Here is a 247-nt window from a genome sequence, read left to right as displayed (position 1 = left end):
TCAGATGTTCGCTCTTCTTCATTACCCCCTCCTCGCCCTGTTATCTTGGGCCTCCGTATCAGCCCAAACGCAAACAGAACCCGGCCGTGTGGTTTGGGGAAGCGGGAACAGCGGACTCTCGTACGTAAAGAGCGAGCAGTTCGGTGATTTTTTGCTCGTGAAGAATAGGACCATAAAACACGGTCTTGTGTACGAGAGCAAAGCGGCGGAAAGTATGTGTAAGTAGGTGGAAATTTTGTACTTTTTT

The 247-nt window shown here is 49.4% G+C and overlaps 1 protein-coding gene across 1 annotated transcript in view; it reads left to right on the top strand.

Annotated features, from left to right (window-relative positions):
- LOC119590989 overlaps positions 1-247 on the top strand; it is a 4361-nt gene that overhangs the window by 1133 nt on the left and 2981 nt on the right. Inside the window, exon 2 of the mRNA XM_037939722.1 lies at positions 5-218. Coding sequence (XP_037795650.1) covers positions 5-218 — 214 coding nt within the window. The remainder of the gene's footprint in view (positions 1-4; positions 219-247) is intronic.

This window comes from Penaeus monodon, chromosome 28, assembly GCF_015228065.2.
Source record: "Penaeus monodon isolate SGIC_2016 chromosome 28, NSTDA_Pmon_1, whole genome shotgun sequence".
Lineage (NCBI taxonomy): Eukaryota > Metazoa > Arthropoda > Malacostraca > Decapoda > Penaeidae > Penaeus > Penaeus monodon.
This window is presented reverse-complemented; position numbering and strand designations above follow the sequence as displayed.